At 48.2% G+C, this 21,587-nt stretch overlaps 1 protein-coding gene across 1 annotated transcript in view; it reads left to right on the forward strand.

Annotated features, from left to right (window-relative positions):
* The window catches only part of LOC108802929 (protein-arginine deiminase type-2-like), a 47,257-nt gene that overhangs the window by 18,207 nt on the left and 7,463 nt on the right, over nucleotides 1–21,587 (forward strand). The window contains exons 4-10 of the mRNA XM_018574772.1: nucleotides 4,538–4,599; nucleotides 5,537–5,654; nucleotides 5,733–5,858; nucleotides 9,094–9,257; nucleotides 14,165–14,268; nucleotides 15,623–15,734; nucleotides 16,174–16,281. Of these exons, the coding sequence (XP_018430274.1) occupies nucleotides 4,538–4,599; nucleotides 5,537–5,654; nucleotides 5,733–5,858; nucleotides 9,094–9,257; nucleotides 14,165–14,268; nucleotides 15,623–15,734; nucleotides 16,174–16,281 (794 nt within the window). The remainder of the gene's footprint in view (nucleotides 1–4,537; nucleotides 4,600–5,536; nucleotides 5,655–5,732; nucleotides 5,859–9,093; nucleotides 9,258–14,164; nucleotides 14,269–15,622; nucleotides 15,735–16,173; nucleotides 16,282–21,587) is intronic.

Raw genomic sequence — 21,587 nt, forward strand, 5'->3', positions numbered from 1 at the left:
TATATATATATATATACATATGTGCACACATAAGCAATAGGTTGGACTTATGTCTTTATTCAACCTCAAATACTATGTAACTGAAGCACAATGACTGAGCTCTGACAACAGAATAAACAGGCTGCATGTAGTCTGATCTCACACCAGCGCAGTGCTGCACTCCATGTGTGTCTCCCCGCAGCCTCCTTCTCCTATAATACAATGTGATTGATTTCCTACAGAGACGGTTCACATTGCAGAGTGAGTGTTCACTGAGCTCCTTCCCCCCTCAGCAGGTCCTGAGACTTTTTCTTTTGGTTATAAAGTTGTCTGCAGACATTTTCTTTCTGTGTATTGAATGATTGACTGTTGGTGGCTACGGGTCGTCTCACCATCCTCTCTCCTCTTCCCAGGGGCGCCCCGGTGGACTGCAAGTGGTTCAGTATGCGCCACAGCCCGAACATTGAAATGGAGATTCTCGGCAGCGATGCCTCTCAGCAGAAGGTCATCAATGGGGAGAAGCTGTGGCCCCTGTCCAGCAAGACCATGGTGGAGTTCCACATGACGCAGCACAGCGCGGAGATCAATGACGGCAAGGTGGGTCATGCAGGTGACCGGGGGTCTGTCAGGCCGGTTGATTTTAAATGTCACTTCTTGAATCGCTTCACCATAAACTGATTATTTGGCTATAAGTGGCTTCGGGGAGGCCGGTTCATTCACTGGCTTCGTAGGGGGATGCTTGCGGTGCCGCGGTGAAGTCTCCCTGCTCCGGTTACATTGCCTGTTATGTAAAATAAATGAAACTCCAAAAGTGACGGGAATCGGGTGTAGAGCTGTCACTGCTGGAGTGTCAGTTTTGGGTGGGCTGACCCTTCATCAGGATACGGGTGCAAAAAATATATCAAGCCTTTTTGTAGGGCAGGTAGGAGGGTCTTCCGGGTCGCCAACAATACAAATTCTCAGCAAACCTTTATTTATAAAGCACTAACCTATTCCATAGAGCTGTACGGAGGAGCAGGTCATTTGTCACTCAGTTGTTGTTCAGCCTGGTTGGCACCGATCAGAAAACTGGAAGATTTGGAATAAAACGGAAATCTCAGTGTTTCAAACACACCGGCAATGCGCAAATATCCCGAGCGGATAAAACCAACGGACCGCACAAAGAGGACAGACACTGGAAGACGTGGTTTGGCCTGTCTGCAAACTCCGCTCTCTGGTCTAATGGTAACATGACTCGGAATGGGCCGCAATGATTTACTTTTATTTGATCTTTTCCAGATAACCATCGCCTACTACGGAAAAGGGGCCGACGCTCCTGTGGATAAATCCGGAGTTTACCTCACAGGAATCGGTGAGTTATAAAACTCTGTTCACTAGACAGAAGAAGGCTTATTTCCAGGATGAATGGGATGGATGGATAGGTGGATGAGATGGAATAGATTGGATGAATGGGATGGGTGGATGAATGGGATGGGTGGATGAATGGGATGGGTGGATGAATGGGATGGGTGGATGAATCGGATGAATGGGATGGAATAGGTTGGATGAATGGGATGGATGAATGGGATGGATGAATTAGATGGATGGATGGATAGATGGAATAGGTTGGATGAATCAGATGGGTGGATGAATTGGCTGGGATGGAATAGGTTGGATGGATAGGTGGATGAGATGGAATAGGTTGGATGAATCAGATGGGTGGATGGATGGGATGGAATAGGTTGGATGAATGGGATGGGATGGAATAGGATGGATGAATTAGATGGATGGATGGATAGATGGAATAGGTTGGATGAATCAGATGGGTGGATGAATTGGATGGGATGGATAATTGGGATGGGATGGAATAGGTTGGATGAATGGGATGGATAGATGGATGGAATAGGGAGGATGAATGGGATGGGTGGAAGGCTGGATGGATGAATTGGATGGAATGGGATGAGATTGGATGAAAGTGGATGGAATGGAGGACTGGGATGGATGGATAGATGGAATGGAGGACTGGGATGGATGGATAGATGGAATGGAGGACTGGGATGGATGGATAGATGGAATGGATGACTGGGATGGATGAATTGGATGGGATGGATAGATACTCCCAACCAGTTTAGCAGTTTTGGAAGCAAAATAATTCTGTGACACCTGGTCTTCTTTTTTTTTTTCTTTCTTCTTGACCTTCAATCAATTTCCAGGCGATCATTTAGATATTAGAACTGTAAATATTTGAGGTTGAAAAAGGAAATCCCCCTTTTTTTCTTTTTTGTTATTGATTTTCCACTCCTGAATATGTGATAACGCATCCCGCTGCCTAACCAGTCCGCCTCTGCCTGGATGGTAGAAGGGATTTGCTAGGAGGTGCAGAGGAAAATCCCTTTGACTTTCAGTGAATTGTAGAAAAATCTGAGGGAAGATGCTGTATTTTTTTTTTCCAGCCCCCACTGCCCGGTTCAGGGTCTTTAAGATCCCTTCAAAGATATATGTGTCATGTCATACAGCGCACGCACTCTTCAACATTCTAGCGTGACAGGGACTCCCGGGATATTCCTGGTCAGCTGTGACAGAGCAGTACTGACTGATTGATAGTTCACCGAAGTCTCCGTGGTGGAGATGTAACTGCAGGACATTCTCAGCGAGCCGGGATCAAAGTCGCCTTTTAGATCTATGTTTGTCCCAATGCTTAAATGTACTTATTGCTGACTGACTCTCTACCTCTGCTGGAAGTCTGTTCATCAGCTACTCTTACAGTCAAATAATAATTTCTAAGGTTAGTTTTGAGAGATGATCCTCTATGTAGAAGAAGAGATGATCAATTACAGAGGTTTTGCGACACCTGAGAAGAGCCTCAGCCTTGGAGGTTTTGCGACACCTGAGAAGAGCCTCAGCCTTGGAGGTTTTGCGACACCTGAGAAGAGCCTCAGCCTTGGAGGTTTTGCGACACCTGAGAAGAGCCTCAGCCTTGGAGGTTTTGCGACACCTGAGAAGAGCCTCAGCCTTGGAGGTTTTGCGACACCTGAGAAGAGCCTCAGCCTTGGAGGTTTTGCGACACCTGAGAAGAGCCTCAGCCTTGGAGGTTTTGCGACACCTGAGAAGAGCCTCAGCCTTGGAGGTTTTGCGACACCTGAGAAGAGCCTCAGCCTTGGAGGTTTTGCGACACCTGAGAAGAGCCTCAGCCTTGGAGGTTTTGCGACACCTGAGAAGAGCCTCAGCCTTGGAGGTTTTGCGACACCTGAGAAGAGCCTCAGCCTTGGAGGTTTTGCGACACCTGAGAAGAGCCTCAGCCTTGGAGGTTTTGCGACACCTGAGAAGAGCCTCAGCCTTGGAGGTTTTGCGACACCTGAGAAGAGCCTCAGCCTTGGAGGTTTTGCGACACCTGAGAAGAGCCTCAGCCTTGGAGGTTTTGCGACACCTGAGAAGAGCCTCAGCCTTGGAGGTTTTGCGACACCTGAGAAGAGCCTCAGCCTTGGAGGTTTTGCGACACCTGAGAAGAGCCTCAGCCTTGGAGGTTTTGCGACACCTGAGAAGAGCCTCAGCCTTGGAGGTTTTGCGACACCTGAGAAGAGCCTCAGCCTTGGAGGTTTTGCGACACCTGAGAAGAGCCTCAGCCTTGGAGGTTTGGGATGTCTCGGAGAACCTGACACTCGTTATGTCCTCCTAAACCCACGGCTTCTGGGACATGTGCGTGTTACGGATCTCTGCGCTGAACGTCACACAGAAGAAACGACAAAAATTAGCTGCTATTTTGGGCGATTTTATTGAGCTCTCGGAGTCTGCGTTACCGCATGGCTGCAATCTAACGCCTATTGTCCTGTTATAGATGTCATCCTTACGGAGAGCACCGTGCAGATCACGTCGCAGCTGTCTCGTTTCTAGCACGAGTCTCAAAATGACAGGCCGAAGCTTATCAATTGCTGCCACCTCATATCGGTCATCTGGGTGCCGCTTTAAAAAGATGCCGGGACCACCTCTGTGTTTCTGGAGCACCATGATCAAGCAGAAGCTTCCAGTCCAGACCCCCCATTATCCTCCTGTGTCTCGGGGGTCACTGTTGATCAGATCATAAGTGAAGGTAGTCTCTATGGAAGTTGAGGGGAACAAATGATACACCAAAGGGGTCCAAATAGCATTGAATTTCTCCATAGTGTTCTCTTGATGGGTGTGAGCTTCCCAAAGAACATGGCGTGGGACATCATCAGTGATGGAGTGTGGGGGTTCTCCAGGAGCGCAGGACCACTAGTTTTGCAGCCTTGAGTGTATGCTGGAGCAGTTTGGATCGGAGAATATCCCCCCAGTTTGCTCTTCACTAGTGGTCTTTCCGGAGTGTGGAGCCCATCATGGAGTGAATGTTGCGGTGTATTGTGGACCGATATTGGAATGTTGTTGTTATTGGGCATCCCCACCATGCGTGTGCAAATGTTTCTTCAATTTGGCAAATTGAGGGACTATTATTATTATTTGTATGTCCCCACACTCAGGTCGGTGGTCTGCTGTTGGTCACCTCTCTTATTCCGTTTCATTCTTCTGACATTTCTGTGTCTTGGGCTCTTTTTTTGTCTGGCAGGGATATCGCTGGATGTGGACGCTGACCGAGATGGAGTCGTAGAGAAGAATAATCCACATAAGGTAAAATGGGCTTCCGCAAGTCCGCGCATCATTTCAAAGTGACCTAACGATGTTCACACAGAACGGCTACATTGTAGTACATACACCGACTTGTCATAACACTATGACCACCCGCATACGTCTGGCAGGTCCTGACCCCTGCAGACCGGGAACATCCCACAAGAACTGCCGTTTTGGAGTTGCTCTGACTCAGTCGTCTAGTCATCACAATTTGACCCACGTCAAAGTTGCTCAAATCCTATTCACGTCACCTCCCAGTGCTCATAATGTTATGGCTGATCGGTGTATATCCGCAGTTTTGGGAACTGTCAGGATGAGACCCCGATACCAACGTTTAGGGATCGAGAACAAACCGATTTCAGCCGCAGTCTGTGAGTCGGTTCAAATCAGATAAGGTTCAGCTTACAAGTCATAAGAGCGCCAAAACCCCCTAAAGATTGTATAGATTTTATAGTCTCTGCAAATCAAGATTAAACGTTTATATCTCTGGCCAATAGTAACGAATGACTTCATGTGTATCCAATCATTTACGTAGCATTGCATCAGAGTTCCGGAACATTGCTGTATTTCCTGAGATAAATATGAAGTAATTAGTTGTTGGTCACTGTGATAAAATGGGTCATTGGGCCCAGTTTTGGGACTCTTCTGCTACAATTTCGCAGATTTTCCTGGCGCGAATTCCCACTCGGTACCAGTGATAGTTTATCAGGCCCAATGTCTGATTGCAGTATGGTGGTAAATTGTACGAATCCGCTTCTTTTTAGCAGGCCCGGCGCTACCGCAAGGCAAGTCAGGCGGCCGCCTGAGGGCGCTGCAGGGTGAGGGCGGAAAAAACAGGGCATTTTGACAAGTACTTGTCAAGATGCCCCCATGCTTAATGAAGTCATATATAACGTGCTGAGGGTCTGATGAAGTTCTCTGGTCTTGTCCTGGTTAGGCCTCGTGGACGTGGGGCCCTGACGGTCAGGGGGCCATCTTGCTGGTGAACTGCGACAAGGACAGCTTGGTCTCCCGCGTAGTGGATGGAGATGATAATCTCATGCTCTCCAAGTCGGGTAATTTAGCGGATCTCCTCTCTCCTGTTTCCCCCCGCATATCAGCGAGCACGCCCTGATCCTTTTTTGTGTCTGCAGATCTTCTGGATATGTCTAAAATGATCCTCAGGATCCACGGCCCTGAGAAACTGCCTACGGGATATCTGCTGATGCTTCATGTCTCTCCCACGGATGCTCGGAGCCTGGGAGTCTTCTATCTGCACAGTACGTTACGGCAAGCAATTCCGACAATGCTATTTCTTTCAGATATTTAAACTATTTACTAAGCTTGAACTATTATGTATTCTGACTTCTAGTCTAGCTATGACCACCTAGTGGCCATGGTGCATTGTGAATCTCCTTTTGCATAGCTGTTCGCGACTTACACGGTTTACAAACCGCCCCTTAAATGATGTAAGGAGCAAGTCATGTGACGCTATTTTATGCATGATGTCATTTAATGATCAGCAATATTATTTAAAGGAGAACTATGGGGTTAAGGCTTTTCCCCATAGTTCTCCTTAGGGTAACGGGAGGACACAAACTAGCGTCCTCCCGTCACCCTAGGCTCAGTATAAAGGGAGCTACAGCTCGCGGTATACTGAGACGCCGAGACGGTTACCGACATCACTGTCTGGATCCACCCAGCTGCATGAGTGACAGCTGGCTCTGCCTATCTAAAGGCTGTACCCTCCCCCATCCGTTCCTCCACTCAGTGCTGGAGGATCGGAGCGGGGAGGAGGGGAATCCCTGCAGGGAGCCATGAGTGACAGTCACCTCTCTCTCTGCAGGGACAGGATCGAGAAGTGAGCGAGCGACGGTATGTGTTCCCTCACCTCCCGATCTACTGAGCCGCTGCTCGCGGTATACTGAGGCGCTGAAGCGGAATGGTCAATAATGAGATGACCTCACAAAACCATGCAAAATGTTTTCTTAAAGGAGAAGTATGGGGTCAGGGTTTTTCCCCATAGTTCTCCTTAGGGTAACGGGAGGAAGCATGTGATTAAAATCAGCAGAAAGCCAGAAAACACAAGTGGGTCACCTGTCTTCCCGGTCACAATAATCTGAAATCGGCAGCTCTGCGTGAGTGGTCTGGACTCAGCTGTCCTCTCGTTAAGACACGCAAAGTGCGCTGCTGCTGACGACGACAAATTTTCAGCCTCTTGAAACGGCTTCTCCCCTAATACCGAGCCCTCTAAAACCCGATCCGCTTAAAGAGGCTGCAGAATGTTCATTAGTACGGCAGCGGACACCTGATATCGCTACAACAAGAGGCCGCCTGCCATGTAACAAGCCCTTGGCCGGGAATGTATATTAGCTGGCCCATTAGAGAGCTTTTGTGCCCTTCGCAAAATCCGGAGTAATGAACTATTAGTACATTGCGTATTACCCGCGAAAGCCCGAGCTTAGGGAAAGTACATTAAACTAAACAAGAGGTATCGCATCTCCGATTCCTGCCAGCTTGTGTGTGTTAACCGTTTGCCTCCTAGACAGAATATCTTATAAAGTCCCTGAGAGATGGAGAGATGTAAGAAGCTGTCTGGTGGATCAAATGAAATATCTGTAATGGGTGGACTGACCCTTTCATAGATGTCACAAAATGTAACCGGCCAACGTGAAATCTTCTCATTGTCTGCAGCCAAATAATAGTTTAATTATACATCTTCGTTTGCATCTTTTATACATATATATAAATATAATTGGCGAGGGATTTTAAAGCTTTGCAAAATTTAAAAACGTTATTAGAAACTCCATACGCTTTACAAATGCTGTAAACTGAATAATATTAGAAACCTCACTTTGAAAACTTCCCGACTGTGAGAGACTTTCCGACTGTGAGAGACCTTCCCGACTGTGAGAGACTTCCCGACTGTGAGAGACTTCCCGACTCCGAGAGACCTTCCCGACTGCGAGAGACTTCCCGACTGCGAGAGACCTTCCCGACTGCGAGAGACTTCCCGACTGCGAGAGACCTTCCCGACTGCGAGAGACTTCCCGACTGCGAGAGACTTCCCGACTGCGAGAGACCTTCCCGACTGTGAGAGACCTTCCCGACTGTGAGAGACCTTCCCGACTGTGAGAGACCTTCCCGACTGTGAGAGACCTTCCCGACTGTGAGAGACCTTCCCGACTGTGAGAGACCTTCCCGACTGTGAGAGACCTTCCCGACTGTGAGAGACCTTCCCGACTGTGAGAGACTTCCCGACTGTGAGAGACTTTCCGACTGCGAGCGACTTTCCGACTGCGAGCGACTTTCCGACTGCGAGCGACTTTCCGACTGCGAGCGACTTCCCGACTGCGAGCGACTTCCCGACTTTGAGCGACTTCCCGACTTTGAGAGACTTTGCGACTTTGAGAGACTTTGCGACTTTGAGAGACTCTGCGACTTTGAGAGACTCTGCGACTTTGAGAGACTTTGCGACTTTGAGAGACTTTGCGACTTTGAGAGACTTTGCGTCTTTGAGAGACTTTGCGACTTTGAGAGACTTTGCGACTTTGAGAGACTTTGCGACTTTGAGAGACTTTCCGACTTTGAGAGACTTTCCGACTTTGAGAGACTTTCCGACTTTGAGAGACTTTCCGACTTTGAGAGACTTTCCGACTTTGAGAGACTTTCCGACTTCGCAATTTTTTTACATGTAAATGTTAAAAACTTTGTACATTTTAGAAACTCTATAAACTTTATATAAAGTATGTAAACTTTGCACATTTTTATAAACTGAAAACTTTGTAATCTTTGCAAATTTTAGAGACTTCACAAATTTTAGAAACTTTTGTAAACTTAAAAAAAATGTTGTAAATGTTAAAAACTTTGTCGATTTTAGAAACTCTATAACGTCTGTAAACTTTAGAAACTGCACATTTTAGAAACTTTTAAAAACGTTGCAAATCTTAAAGATTTTCCCAATTTTAGAACTTTAGGAGGTTTGCAAACTTTGTAAATTTTATAAACTCTGTAAACTTGATAAAAGTCTGTAAACTTTGCACATTTTTATAAACTGAAAACTTTGTAATCTTTGCAAATTTTAGGGACTTTGCAATTTTAGAAAGCTCTGCAAATAAAACCATGAATTACTATTAGAAGGCAGAGCATTGATGGGATGAGCAGAGGCGTAACTACAGATCATGGGGCCCCATAGTAAAAGTTTGATGGGGCCCTCTGGCGACCCCTTTAAATTTAAACCAAGGACAGATAGTAGGAGAGATGTCTGCATAATCTCCTCCTGTACATCTGATATCAGTGCTTCTTGTTTGGAAATGTCATAGGGGGTACAGCAACTCCTGCAATCCTTAATGGGGCCCCCTTCCACCCCCAGGCCCCATAGCAGCTGCATGGGCTGCTATGGCTATTTGTTACGACACTGGGGATGAGGTCTGGTGGTGCAGCAGCGAGGTTTACGGTCGGTGTTGTCACATGTGTGTGCTCCACCCTGACGTCTGTGACTTGCTCCCTCTGCAGGTAAGGTGTACACACATGTCCTGGGTAGAAGGAAGCTATTCTACAAGACTCGTTACACAGGGACCAGGGAAATGGAGTTCTATGTGGAGGGTCTCCGCTTTCCGGATGAGGGCTTCAATGGTCTTGTGTCCATAAAGGCCAGCCTGCTGGAGACTCAAGTGGAGGTAGGAATGCGAGTTACAATACAAGACGGTCTTTTATCCATCACATTGTTGTCCTTCAGGATGTATATCCTCTATCCTCTCTATATCGATGGAGAAATGTATTGTCTGGTTGTATTGTGTGCTTTGGCTTAGATGTTTTGCTTTTATGTTCTAATCGGCCTTTTCTAGTATTGGTTTTGTGCTCCGTGCTTTCCTGTCCCCGTTCCTAATTTAGACCCCTCTCACCAGAGGGTTATGTCTGGTAAACGGATCTCGCCCTTCGCTCCGCACGGCTGTCAGGGCTTTAATTTCATGTCTGTTTAAGGACGGCTCTCTGTGCTAACAGTGTAATCAGCCTCCGTGCCGGGTGCCAGCTATGGTGGCGGGCGCTGTCACATCCCAGACTCCCTTGCTTACACAGAGTGTGGAGTGAACAGGAACATCACGCGTATAGTGTAAGTCAACACTCCCCCCCACCCTTCATCATGGCTTAGATGCTGAAAGTAAAGAGCAAGAATACTGGACAGCTGATAAAATAAAGCATAGAGTTTAATTCATTCTAGTCACTGGTCAGGGTGCCTGATGAAGGGGGAATGCTGAGCCCCTGAAATGCATTAAAGGAGAACTATGAGGCAAGTGATTTCACTCCCCTCATACTTCTAGCCGACCTGTGACCATGAGACTGTCACAGGTCGGCTCAGTAGATCGGGAGGTGAGCGAACACATACCGACGCTCGCTCACTTCTTGATCTATCCCTGCAGAGAGCCGAGACAGGGGAGGGACTGGATTCCCCGCTCTGATCCTCCAGCGCTGACTGGTGGAACGGACGGGGGAGGGGGCGGGTACAGCTGGCTCTGCCTCTGGATAGGCGGAGCCAGCTGTCACTCATGCAGCTGGGCGGATCCAGACATAATTGTCGGGATCCGTTCCGGCTGCGGCGTCTCAGTATACTAAGCTTTGGGTGACGGGAGGACGCTAGTTTGTGTCCTCCCGTTAGGAGGACTATGGGGAAAAGACTTAACCTCATAGTTCTCTAACTTTTACTTGTGGCTTCCCGTCTCATGCTCTTCTTTCGTCTACTTCAACTTCCGCTACAATCTGAGTCTTATTCTTCCAGTTTTCAGTTTACTGCTCCACCAACACACCTATTGCTTACACAGAAGACATGAGAATTGGGAGGATTTTTTAAAGGGGGGCTCCACATTGAATTGGTATTTTAGGGTGGTTTCACAAATGAATATAGCTGAAAGTTATTAAATTAAATTGTATCTAAAGCCAAAACGTTTAATTTTAAATGAAGTGGTGAGGGATTAGACCCTTGAGATTGCTTTCTGTGTCTCTTCTTGGAAGAGAGATTGTAAATGTTAAAAACTTTGTCGATTTTAGAAACTCTATAACGTCTGTAAACTTTAGAAACTGCACATTTTAGAAACTTTTAAAAACGTTGCAAATCTTAAAGATTTTCCCAATTTTAGAACTTTAGGAGGTTTGCAAACTTTGTAAATTTTATAAACTCTGTAAACTTGATAAAAGTCTGTAAACTTTGCACATTTTTATAAACTGAAAACTTTGTAATCTTTGCAAATTTTAGGGACTTTGCAATTTTAGAAAGCTCTGCAAATAAAACCATGAATTACTATTAGAAGGCAGAGCATTGATGGGATGAGCAGAGGCGTAACTACAGATCATGGGGCCCCATAGTAAAAGTTTGATGGGGCCCTCTGGCGACCCCTTTAAATTTAAACCAAGGACAGATAGTAGGAGAGATGTCTGCATAATCTCCTCCTGTACATCTGATATCAGTGCTTCTTGTTTGGAAATGTCATAGGGGGTACAGCAACTCCTGCAATCCTTAATGGGGCCCCCTTCCACCCCCAGGCCCCATAGCAGCTGCATGGGCTGCTATGGCTATTTGTTACGACACTGGGGATGAGGTCTGGTGGTGCAGCAGCGAGGTTTACGGTCGGTGTTGTCACATGTGTGTGCTCCACCCTGACGTCTGTGACTTGCTCCCTCTGCAGGTAAGGTGTACACACATGTCCTGGGTAGAAGGAAGCTATTCTACAAGACTCGTTACACAGGGACCAGGGAAATGGAGTTCTATGTGGAGGGTCTCCGCTTTCCGGATGAGGGCTTCAATGGTCTTGTGTCCATAAAGGCCAGCCTGCTGGAGACTCAAGTGGAGGTAGGAATGCGAGTTACAATACAAGACGGTCTTTTATCCATCACATTGTTGTCCTTCAGGATGTATATCCTCTATCCTCTCTATATCGATGGAGAAATGTATTGTCTGGTTGTATTGTGTGCTTTGGCTTAGATGTTTTGCTTTTATGTTCTAATCGGCCTTTTCTAGTATTGGTTTTGTGCTCCGTGCTTTCCTGTCCCCGTTCCTAATTTAGACCCCTCTCACCAGAGGGTTATGTCTGGTAAACGGATCTCGCCCTTCGCTCCGCACGGCTGTCAGGGCTTTAATTTCATGTCTGTTTAAGGACGGCTCTCTGTGCTAACAGTGTAATCAGCCTCCGTGCCGGGTGCCAGCTATGGTGGCGGGCGCTGTCACATCCCAGACTCCCTTGCTTACACAGAGTGTGGAGTGAACAGGAACATCACGCGTATAGTGTAAGTCAACACTCCCCCCCACCCTTCATCATGGCTTAGATGCTGAAAGTAAAGAGCAAGAATACTGGACAGCTGATAAAATAAAGCATAGAGTTTAATTCATTCTAGTCACTGGTCAGGGTGCCTGATGAAGGGGGAATGCTGAGCCCCTGAAATGCATTAAAGGAGAACTATGAGGCAAGTGATTTCACTCCCCTCATACTTCTAGCCGACCTGTGACCATGAGACTGTCACAGGTCGGCTCAGTAGATCGGGAGGTGAGCGAACACATACCGACGCTCGCTCACTTCTTGATCTATCCCTGCAGAGAGCCGAGACAGGGGAGGGACTGGATTCCCCGCTCTGATCCTCCAGCGCTGACTGGTGGAACGGACGGGGGAGGGGGCGGGTACAGCTGGCTCTGCCTCTGGATAGGCGGAGCCAGCTGTCACTCATGCAGCTGGGCGGATCCAGACATAATTGTCGGGATCCGTTCCGGCTGCGGCGTCTCAGTATACTAAGCTTTGGGTGACGGGAGGACGCTAGTTTGTGTCCTCCCGTTAGGAGGACTATGGGGAAAAGACTTAACCTCATAGTTCTCTAACTTTTACTTGTGGCTTCCCGTCTCATGCTCTTCTTTCGTCTACTTCAACTTCCGCTACAATCTGAGTCTTATTCTTCCAGTTTTCAGTTTACTGCTCCACCAACACACCTATTGCTTACACAGAAGACATGAGAATTGGGAGGATTTTTTAAAGGGGGGCTCCACATTGAATTGGTATTTTAGGGTGGTTTCACAAATGAATATAGCTGAAAGTTATTAAATTAAATTGTATCTAAAGCCAAAACGTTTAATTTTAAATGAAGTGGTGAGGGATTAGACCCTTGAGATTGCTTTCTGTGTCTCTTCTTGGAAGAGAGCTAGGGGTGATGCGGGGGACACACAGGTGGTGTAAGAGAGTGCAGGGGGGGACACGAGGTGTAAGAGAGTGCAGGGGGGGGGACACGGGGTGCAGGGGAGTGCGAGGCCCCGAAAGTACTTGCAATTGACAACTTTTGTCATTAAAATGGACATTTGCTGAACAAAAAACGCTTGGGGTGCTGGTGACATTCCTCATACCTACATACTATTCACGGCGCCAACCGTGGTCACTGCAAACACCCACCTGTATTTATTACAGACATCCGGTAAGGAGTGCAGCGAGATACATAAGACTTTTTTTTTCTTCTTGGAAGATCCACCCCTCTTGATGTGTCTTAGGTCAAAATTGTCACAGGGACTAAAATTGCGGTAAAATCTAAAAGTTCTCACCAGAACAGGAAGTTAAATTGTCCAATGAGGACACCTGTTACATTGAACACTGTCTAAGGGACCGTTTCCTTCACTTCCTGTTTCATCTCTAGGACAGGAAGTGAAGGGGAATAGTCTCTCTCTCTCTCTCTCTCTCTCTCTCTCTCAAGAAAAGAGTTGACATTGATTTTAACCATTTCCTACTCAATCCAAAATGGGGAAAATAGGTTTTGGCTTTAAATTTCCTTTTAAAGGAGAACTATGGGGTCAGGGCTTTTCCTCATAGTTCTCCTCAGGGTAACGGGAGGACACAAACTAGCGTCCTCCCGTCACCCTAAGCTCAGTATATAGGGAGCTACAGCTCGCGGTATACTGAGACGCAGCAGCCGGAGCGAATCCCCACATCGATGTCGAGATCCGCCCAGCTGCGTGAGTGACAGCTGGCTCTGCCTATCTAGAGGCAGAGCCAGCTGTACCCGCCCCCTCCCCCGTCCGTTCCGCCAGTCAGCGCTGGCGGATCGGAGCGGGGAGGGGGGAATCCAGCCCCTCCCCTGTCACGGCAGAGAGCCGTGACAGGATCGAGAGGTGAGCGAACGCCGGTATCTGTTCGCTCACCTCCCGATCTACTGAGCCGACTATGTGGAAAGCACCCCCCTCATAGTTCTCCTTTTAAGTGATACTTTTAATTGGCTGACTTGAGTTTTTACAAGATCCAAGCTTTGACTATACATTGGCTTACTTCATTGGGTGTTCTACAATACTGGATTGGAAAAACAGATATTCCTTTACTCGGAACGAAAACGCGATTTGGTAAAATACAACTGCTTTCTCCTAAATCACACAGGAGAGGAATTTTCAGCTCTAGGGTCGATTCAGATTTAGCCGGTCTGTTTTGATACATTGAGTCTGCCCATTCATTGAGAATGAGCTCAATTTCCTGTTTTTGTATGAAATTAGTTGCATGTGTATTATTGGGGGGGGAGAGGGGGGGGGTTACAGGTAAAGATTATCTCACTTTGTCATTCTATTGTCTGCCAGGGCATTCCGGAAACTCCAATATTCACAGACTCCGTGACGTTCCGGATCTCTCCCCTCATAATCACGCCCAGCACCCTGGCGCCCATTGAGGTTTACGTCTGCAGGTAATGTGGATGGCAGGGGAACTTGTCTGCTTGACGAGCTGGTGGCTGAAAAGTATCTGCTACCGGTTTTTGGTTCTCAGTTCCTATAACCCGGGTAGTGTTTTGTCTGGAATAGAATAAGAAGGTCGTGGCTACAGGTGAGCCTAAAAATAGAACTAGTACTAGTGACAATTCACCAAATGCACTGTAATCCTGTTCATGGAGATCAGATATGCCAATTGGTATTTTAACAAAAACGGCACGCCCCTCCTCTGAATAGCTCCAGCCCAAGGAGATTGTATTATAGCAAGAGGGATGCCAGGTTGATGCAAGTCCCTATGCTCTTCAGCTTCTACTAAAAGTCATGGTCTCAGAGGACCCAAACCCTGTGGTCTTGGAGAACCCAAACCTCATCTTGGAGCACCCAAACCCTTTGTTCTTGGAGAACCCAAACCTCGTCATCTTGGGGGGCCCAAACCTCATAGGCCTGGGATACCCAAAGCTCATCTTGGAGCACCCAAACCCTTTGGTCTTGGAGAACCCAAACCTCATCTTGGAGAACCCAAACCTCATCTTGGGGGACCCAAACCCTTTGGTCTTGGAGAACACAAACCCTTTAGTCTTGGAGAACCCAAACCCTTTAGTCTAGGAGAACCCAAACCTCATCTTGGGGGACCCAAACCCTTTGGTCTTGGAGAACCCAATCCCTTTGGTCTTGGAGAACCCAAATCTCATCTTGGAGGACCCAAACCCTTTGGTCTTGGAGAACCCAAAGCCTCATAGGCCTGGGATACCCAAAGCCCATGGGCCTGGAGGACCCAAACCAAGACCTGGGGGGCACAAACCTCACGGACCTGAAGAACATATGGGAACATGAGAAATGTATGCTCCGCTTTCTTTCTACTCTCTGCCCCAGTGAACTGGAATAGGGGTCCTTTGTCTTGGCTTACACTGAAGGGGCACCCAGGCTGATATCCTCATGGCAAGGAATCTGTTTAATTTTGGCTCTCTATGTCAATACTCCAGGTGCTTCCAGCTCAATTCTTTAAAATGAATTAACAAATGACAGGGGATCAGCTGAAATGTGTCAATGTCTGCTATCTGCCGATCTTGAACTAGAAATCTCAACTGGCTCATATGTTGTCACAGCCTAAATTCACTGTTTGTTTGATTCCCTTTCATCTATGGTTACTTCCCTCACTACCCCCACCCCCAACTGTTGGCCCTTCTCCTTCCCCACAATGGCACTGCAGTTTCTTGTATTATGAATCAGTTTAGTTCTTGGTTGATGCACGGAACAGACTTTGAGTGGATAAAAACATTTTCAGGTCCTGAGGTATTCTGCCCTCATATATATTCTGTTCTCCTCCAACAGTGTTAAAGAAAATTATCTCTTCCTGAAGGCAATCAACAGACTAGTAAACGAAGCCAAGCTCAAAGTCCAGATCTGCTTTGAGTATGTCAACCGCGGCGATCGCTGGATGCAGGTCGGTGCAATAAGGGTTTTCACATAAGCAAATATCCACCATGGCAGTTTCTTTGTAATATCCCCCAGCATTGCCAAGCTGTGTCATTGCAGACTACCCGATATCTTACCTACCTCACTGATGCCACCTTGAGCTCTGCTTCTACTACAAACCCAACTAAATCCCTCCCCCTCTTCCACCCAACTTTTTACTGAGCAAACACTCCCACTGCAAGCCTGATTTCAGGTTTGATGTCATTTTAAGAGTTTATATGTCCACATTATCTTCGGTTTCATAAAGATCCCCAGAAGTTTCTTTAAACTTTTGATCATATGACTACGTTTCAGTTCTTTTTATTTTTTATTATCTTTACACCCATTATATTTATGGTCTGACAGAATCACGGTGGTGGAAAGAATCGTCATATCAGAATTGCTCATCTCTGTATGTTTCCATGCAGGACGAGATGGAGTTTGGATACATCCAGGCGCCGCATCAAAGTTTTCCTGTCGTGTTGGATTCACCAAGAGACAGAGGACTAAAAGATTTTCCCATACGGCAACTGCTGGTAAGTGTAACCATCACAGACTCCTCTCCGTTCACTCCAAACCAGTGATATCACTGAGAATGCAACCTATCCCTTCACTAGAGACCGGTGACATCACTGAGAATACAGCCTATCCATTCACTAGGGACCGGTGACATCACTGAGAATGCAGCCTATCCGTTCACTAGGGACCGGTGACCTCACTGAGAATACAGCCCATCCATTGAGTAGAGACCGGTGACATCACTAGAGAGCGGTAACATCACTGAGAATGCAGCCTATCCGTTCACTAGGGACCGGTGACCTCACTGAGAATACAGCCTATCCATTCACTAGAGAGCGGTGACATCACTGAGAGCGCAGCCTATCCATTCACTAGAGAGCGGTGACATCACTGAGAGCGCAGCCTATCCATTCACTAGAGAGCGGTGACATCACTGAGAGCGCAGCCTATCCATTCACTAGAGAGCGGTGACATCACTGAGAGCGCAGCCTATCCATTCACTAGAGAGCGGTGACATCACTGAGAGCGCAGCCTATCCATTCACTAGAGAGCGGTGACATCACTGAGAGCGCAGCCTATCCATTCACTAGAGAGCGGTGACATCACTGAGAGCGCAGCCTATCCATTCACTAGAGAGCGGTGACATCACTGAGAGCGCAGCCTATCCATTCACTAGAGAGCGGTGACATCACTGAGAGCGCAGCCTATCCATTCACTAGAGAGCGGTGACATCACTGAGAGCGCAGCCTATCCATTCACTAGAGAGCGGTGACATCACTGAGAGCGCAGCCTATCCATTCACTAGAGAGCGGTGACATCACTGAGAGCGCAGCCTATCCATTCACTAGAGAGCGGTGACATCACTGAGAGCGCAGCCTATCCATTCACTAGAGAGCGGTGACATCACTGAGAGCGCAGCCTATCCATTCACTAGAGAGCGGTGACATCACTGAGAGCGCAGCCTATCCATTCACTAGAGAGCGGTGACATCACTGAGAGCGCAGCCTATCCATTCACTAGAGAGCGGTGACATCACTGAGAGCGCAGCCTATCCATTCACTAGAGAGCGGTGACATCACTGAGAGCGCAGCCTATCCATTCACTAGAGAGCGGTGACATCACTGAGAGCGCAGCCTATCCATTCACTAGAGAGCGGTGACATCACTGAGAGCGCAGCCTATCCATTCACTAGAGAGCGGTGACATCACTGAGAGCGCAGCCTATCCATTCACTAGAGAGCGGTGACATCACTGAGAATGCAGCCTATCCCTTTACTAGAGACCGGTGACATCCCTGATAATGCAGCCTATCCCTTTACTAGAGACCGGTGACATCACTGAGAATGCAGCCTATCCATTCACTAGGGACCGGTGACATCACTGAGAATGCAGCCTATCCATTCACTAGGGACCGGTGACATCACTGAGAATGCAGCCTATCCCTTCACTAGGGACCGGTGACATCACTGAGAATGCAGCCTATCCCTTCACTAGGGACCGGTGACATCACTGAGAATGCAGCCTATCCCTTCACTAGGGACCGGTGACATCACTGAGAATGCAGCCTATCCCTTCACTAGGGACCGGTGACATCACTGAGAATGCAGCCTATCCCTTCACTAGGGACCGGTGACATCACTGAGAATGCAGCCTATCCCTTCACTAGGGACCGGTGACATCACTGAGAATGCAGCCTATCCCTTCACTAGGGACCGGTGACATCACTGAGAATGCAGCCTATCCCTTCACTAGGGACCGGTGACATCACTGAGAATGCAGCCTATCCCTTCACTAGGGACCGGTGACATCACTGAGAATGCAGCCTATCCCTTCACTAGGGACCGGTGACATCACTGAGAATGCAGCCTATCCCTTCACTAGGGACCGGTGACATCACTGAGAATGCAGCCTATCCCTTCACTAGGGACCGGTGACATCACTGAGAATGCAGCCTATCCCTTCACTAGGGACCGGTGACATCACTGAGAATGCAGCCTATCCCTTCACTAGGGACCGGTGACATCACTGAGAATGCAGCCTATCCCTTCACTAGGGACCGGTGACATCACTGAGAATGCAGCCTATCCCTTCACTAGGGACCGGTGACATCACTGAGAATGCAGCCTATCCCTTCACTAGGGACCGGTGACATCACTGAGAATGCAGCCTATCCCTTCACTAGGGACCGGTGACATCACTGAGAATGCAGCCTATCCCTTCACTAGGGACCGGTGACATCACTGAGAATGCAGCCTATCCCTTCACTAGGGACCGGTGACATCACTGAGAATGCAGCCTATCCCTTCACTAGGGACCGGTGACATCACTGAGAATGCAGCCTATCCCTTCACTAGGGACCGGTGACATCACTGAGAATGCAGCCTATCCCTTCACTAGGGACCGGTGACATCACTGAGAATGCAGCCTATCCCTTCACTAGGGACCGGTGACATCACTGAGAATGCAGCCTATCCCTTCACTAGGGACCGGTGACATCACTGAGAATGCAGCCTATCCCTTCACTAGGGACCGGTGACATCACTGAGAATGCAGCCTATCCCTTCACTAGGGACCGGTGACATCACTGAGAATGCAGCCTATCCCTTCACTAGGGACCGGTGACATCACTGAGAATGCAGCCTATCCCTTCACTAGGGACCGGTGACATCACTGAGAATGCAGCCTATCCCTTCACTAGAGACCGGTGACATCACTGAGAATGCAGCCCACCCATTGAGTAGAGATGGAATAATTCTGTCTTCCATGTGACGATATTCCCGATGCTGCCGGGACGCGGTGTCCCCAGCACAGATTTCTCACTATGTATCTGGATGGAGATAATCTGTTTCCCATCTCCGTTGTCACCGTATCGCTCCTCGCTCTCTGGAATGAGTCCCAGGTTTCCGCACGCTATCGTTTATCGTTCCTGTACGGTATCACTTTGTCATCATTCCTGTGCCGCCCCCCCGGCCGCCATGTCTGAGGGTCACCGGCACTGTCTCCCTGGCAGATCATCTCTGTGACGGGCAGCTGTGCTAATTGAGCGAGGTGTAAATTGGATTAGGACTTGCTGATCCGCCTATTTCTATATAGAAGCGTGTGTGAATGCAGCCGGTGAAAGTGAATCTCTCATCGCAGATCTACTTGGAGTATGTGGAGACAGGGCGACATTTCTTGCTTTTCATGAACCCTGAAGACTGTGTTGCGGGGGGGGGCAGAGGGGAGGGGCTAAGCGGCCATTGCACACCTTTTAGATTTATGATACACACATAACAGGTAACACATTTCATGAAAGGGATATTCAACCTTATTAATATAAAGCGCCCACAATGACGAAGATAACAATGCGATTCATTATTTGCATTGGAGTATTGCAACCGCGGTCAGTGGATTGCACCCGCTCCCCTATCCCCAGGTCCGCATGGAGGTATGACCTTCGGTTATGGGACTGGAGGAGGCCGTCTATGGGCTACACCTGCGGTGACACCACCACGCTTGCACCCCATTGAGATCTAGAGTTCCTCCGCTGTGGTGGGACTTGTAGTCTCTCCATTCATAAATCCTGTCAATGGATGACATAGGAAGAGGAACTCTGGTAACTGAGGGGCTGGTTTGAGGGGTCAGAGGCTGGGGAATGTTACCATGTTTCATGTTGTACCCTCAAAGGTGGAATTGGCCTTTTAAAGCTGAACTCTAAGCTCAGTTACGAGCATGCTGATTGGAGAGAGCAGAGTGACGGTGAGATGAGTTATCAGTCTGCTGGGGGAGGGACAAGACCTGTAAGAGTTACTTAAAGGAGAACTATGGGGTTAGGGCTTTTCCTCATAGTTCTCCTTAGGGTAACGGGAGGACACAAGCTAGCGTCCTCCCGTCACCCAAAGCTCAGTATATAGGGAGCTACAGCTCGCGGTATACTGAGAACGCCGCAGCCGGAACGGATCCCGACAATTCTGTCTGGATCCACCCAGCTGCGTGATTGACAGCTGGCTCCGCCTATCTAGAGGCAGAGCCAAATTTGCCCGCCCCGTCCCCCGTCCGTTCCGCCAGTCAGCGCTGGAGGATCGGAGGGGGGTAATCCCTGCAGGGAGCCGTGAGTGACAGTCACGGCTCCCTGCAGGGACATGATCGAGAAGTGAGCGAGCGACGGTATGTGTTCGCTCACTTCCCGATCTATTGAGCCGACCTGTGACAGTTTCATTGTCACACGTCGGCTCCAACTATGAGGATGAGTGATTTTTGCACTCGCCTCATAGTTCTCCTTTTTAAAGCTGAACTCTAAGCTCAGGAGCATGCTGATAAAAGGAGAGAGCAGAGTGACAGTGAGATGAGTTATCAGTCTGCTGGGGGAGGGACAAGACTGGTAAGAGTTGCTTAACTGCAGCAGGAAAAAATCATGTCAACCTTCCTGCCAGACTGGGCTGTGCTTAGTGACAGAGCTGTGTACATCTCAGGATTGGATGGAAAGAAATACAACTCCTTTAGCTCCCTTATATTTAATGTGTGTGTTGAGCTGCTTTTCCCCGGAGTTCAGCTTTAAAGTGAGCATTCCGATAAGTTACACCAAACCGGGCGCTATGGGTACGTTAACGTCTGTGTGATGGCGCGTCCCTTTAAGCGGCCGGCCTGTCAGGTGTAAACGTCTCTTTCGCGGCTGCCATGTGTCGCCCGGGTAATAATGTGCCGCCTTCAGTAGCTGTGAATTTCCTGGGCAGGTTTCCCGGGCATTTTAGAGGTTGTCTTACGATTTTAATGGAGGACGCGGGTCGATTAATCACAATCTGTTATAGAAAGTCATCTCCGGTGCGCAGCCAAGAGGCAACGCATTCCGGCACGCCAAAGTACAGCGCAGCTTAGCAGCTGCCACACCGGTCCCTGTAATCAGGGCGTGATGGATCTTTCTGCTCCTATTCCCAGACCTCGTCTCCTTTTACCCCCAAAGTGCTTTGATACCTCCCCCCCCCCCCCCCCCCCTCCGTCCTGCGTGAGGGGGTCGCTGTGCTGAATATCCGCGCTTCTTGCTCCCGGCGTCACCTCTCCAGATGGGGGGCAACTTTTTGGGTGCAGTTTGAGGATGATATGAAAGTCACCTGTAGTCTGTGTATACTTTTCTTTTTAGATGTAGGTGGTCAGGGCCGTATTTACTCCCCAAAGCCAGGTACCTCAATGTGCCCCCCTCCCCACCAATCCGCCACCCTCCAATGGAGAATGGCAACCAGATAGCGGCAGGGTTGGTTTTAATTTAATTTTTTCTTTTATTATTTTTTTTTACTTTTTTTATATTTTTTAAATTTTTTATTTGTAATATTTTTCTTTTTTTAATTTTT

The sequence above is a fragment of the Nanorana parkeri genome, unplaced genomic scaffold (assembly GCF_000935625.1).
Source record: "Nanorana parkeri isolate BGI_ZX_2015 unplaced genomic scaffold, ASM93562v1 scaffold3219, whole genome shotgun sequence".
NCBI classification, from domain to species: Eukaryota; Metazoa; Chordata; class Amphibia; order Anura; family Dicroglossidae; genus Nanorana; species Nanorana parkeri.